At 72.4% G+C, this 2,500-nt stretch overlaps 1 protein-coding gene across 1 annotated transcript; it reads right to left on the reverse strand.

Moving 5' to 3' along the window:
- Positions 1-8: 8 nt before the first annotated feature.
- LOC141972210 (ras-interacting protein 1-like) lies at positions 9-1,826 on the reverse strand. Its single transcript, XM_074930068.1, has 4 exons — positions 1,669-1,826; positions 1,008-1,154; positions 310-898; positions 9-203 (listed from the first exon to the last, which is right to left on the reverse strand). Exons 2-3 carry the CDS (start codon positions 1,139-1,141, stop codon positions 541-543), a joined length of 492 nt encoding a protein of 163 aa, XP_074786169.1. The 5' UTR covers positions 1,142-1,154; positions 1,669-1,826; the 3' UTR covers positions 9-203; positions 310-540.
- Positions 1,827-2,500: the final 674 nt, after the last annotated feature.

A 2,500-nucleotide genomic window follows, 5' to 3' on the forward strand; every position in this document is an offset into this window, starting at 1 on the left:
CCTCATCGTTTGGGGGGTCCCGGCTTCGCCCCCCGCCACGCTCAGCACCGTTTTCCGTTCCCGTCGCCGTTTGGTGCTGAGGTTCATGTCGCTGATGCTCCGGCGCAGCGAGAGGTTGTCGGCTCGTTCCTTCGGGGGGGCCGGGCCCCCCGACGCCGCCCGCGAGCGGCTTTTCTGCAGCCGCCGGGCTTGAGCGGCGACGCCTGCGACAGAAAACGGTGTCACCCCCCTCCCGTGGCGCCGCAGGGACACACGCACCCTGGGGATGGCGGGGGGGGGACACACACACACGCGCACGCGGGGCCTCACCGGCGCCGTCGGCGTCCTCGGCCTCGCACAGCCGCTCCACGTCCTGCCGCCGGCGGATCTCGAAGCGCCGGGAGCAGCCGGATTTGGGTTTCCAGACGTCCTGAAGCACCAAAGGTCGTTCGGCGTCACCCACCGGTCGCAGATGTTCCACCTGCCAAGCCCCCCCGGGTCCCCCCGGGCGTCCCACCACATCGCAAAGGACAAATTCCCCCGACGTTCCTTCTTCCGGGGCTAAACCGTAACGTTCCAACGCCTCCCGCACCAGCTGCCGGGCGGTGGAGCGCGGCGTCGCCAAGACGCTCTTGTAGTTTGCCCCTCGGGAAATGTCCCCCCAAAAATTTTAAGGATACCGGGGAGCTGGCGCTGCCCGGGGGGGGTCTCCCCCCCTGTCCCCAGGACCTCGGGGACCACCAGCTCCGCCAGTTTCTTCTCACTGGCCCAACGCCCGCCGGCGCTGGCCGCGCCCGTGGCGGCACCGCTGCGGTGGAAAAGGTTGGAGAGACGTTTGTGCCGCGAGGGTTTGGCTTTGCCGGGGGGACGCAGCTCCACCGTCTCGCTGCCGCGGCTGGCCGTGTCCGAGGAGGTCGATCTGCGGCGGGGAAGGGGGTTACGGGTGGGTTGGGGGGCGCAGCAGGGGGGGGGGGGCTTGGGGAAGAGTTTTTGTTTTGGTTTTTTTTGTGAAGGGGGGAGTTTCTCACCTGACGGAACCAGCGCTGGGCCAGCGGCGGCTCATCTTGGCCAGACGTTTCTTGGGGGAGTTGATCCAGAGGCCGACGGGGAAATGGAGTTTCCCAAAACGGGGGCTGCCCTCCTTGCGATCCTCCGGGAACATGGTGACGGCGTTCCTGCGGGGACAGCGCCCCCCCACACACACCCCGAGGGCTCGATTATCACCCCCCACCCCAAATCGCAGCCGACGACGACTCCCGGGGTGCTCGGTCCTGGCTGCGTGTCCCCCCTCAGCGCCGCAGCCCCATGGCCCACCTCCCCCCCTTTGTCTCGCAGCGATTTCCCTTCCCTGCGCTGACCCGGGGGGGACAGGAAAGGGCGAGCCAGGCCAGGAAACCGGGCTGGGGGGGGCTGGAAGGCTGGGGGGCGGGCGTGGAGGGAAGCAGGGCCACGGTGGGACGGGCACGGAGCACACGGCTGAGGCCGGGCGCTCGGGGGGCTGCGGGGGTCTGGGCAGGGCGGGGGGGGACCCTCCCAGTCCCACCCAGAAGGGCCCGAAGAGCGGGGGGTGCCCGTCCGCGGCGGTTAAACGCCCGACGCTGCGGTGACGGCGGGGCCGGGGCCAGGGCGAGGTGCCTCCGTCCCCCCAAATCCTCCCCGCGCCCCCGTCCCCAGGCCCGCGGGACTCACCCACCGGCAGACGCTCGGCTGAGCCCGGCCCAGGCCCCCCCGCTCGGGGCTGGCGCCGGCCGTGTCCCCACCGGGGTGTCACGGCGGGGGGCTGCCTCGCCGCCGGGGTGGAACCGGGGGGGACGCGGAGCACGATTTCCCCACAGAAGGGCCCCGGAGCCCCCCCTGCCCCCCCACAGGGTCCCTCTGCCTGCGCCAGGCCTCGGCCCAGACCCCCCCCGCGGCCCCGGCCCGTTCTCCAGCCCCCAGGGCGGCCCCGGCCCCTTCTCCGGCCCGTTCTCCAGCCCTCAGGGCGGCTCCATTCCCCTCCCCGGTCCCCCAGGCCCGCCCGGGGCCTCCCCCCGCCGCGGAGCCCCCAGCGCCGCCGCCGCCATCGCCCCTTCCCTCCCTCACGGCCCAACCCGCCCACTTCGCCTGATCCAGGGTTCCCATTGGCTGAGCCTTTCCCGCCTCCGCGGGCGGGAGCCAATGAGAGCGCCGAGCCCGCCCGCGCACCGCTGCTCCGCGTGATTGTCGCGCGCCGGGGTGGGAGAGGAGGGAGCGGTTTTGGCGGGAAGAGCGGCAGCCAATCAGAGCGCGCGGCAGCGTGGACGCGCCCACCACGGGAGGCCACGCCCCTCAGGGCCACGCCCCCCCTCCCGAAATAAACCGCTGGGCCCTAAAACCCCCCCCCGGGCCCCAAAACCCCCCCCGGGCCCCAAAACGGGCTCCAACCCCCCCCCAACCCCCCCAAACCCCCCCCCGAGCCCCCCCAGCTCCCCCTCAGAGCCCCTCCCTCCCGTAGTGACACAAGTGTGCACACGCGTGTGCGGACACGGCACACAGGCACCTG

Source organism: Athene noctua, chromosome 31, assembly GCF_965140245.1.
Source record: "Athene noctua chromosome 31, bAthNoc1.hap1.1, whole genome shotgun sequence".
Taxonomy (NCBI): domain Eukaryota; kingdom Metazoa; phylum Chordata; class Aves; order Strigiformes; family Strigidae; genus Athene; species Athene noctua.

What these genes read in the sequence shown, in the direction of transcription:
- LOC141972210 (XM_074930068.1), bottom strand. Translation starts at nt 1,141, where the DNA reads ATGTTCCCGGAGGATCGCAAGGAGGGCAGCCCCCGTTTTGGGAAACTC. An exon ending in CCCAGCGCTGGTTCCGTCAG is followed by an intron (nt 899 to 1,007) that starts GTGAGAAACTCC and finishes TCCCCGCCGCAG; the next exon opens with ATCGACCTCCTCGGACACGG.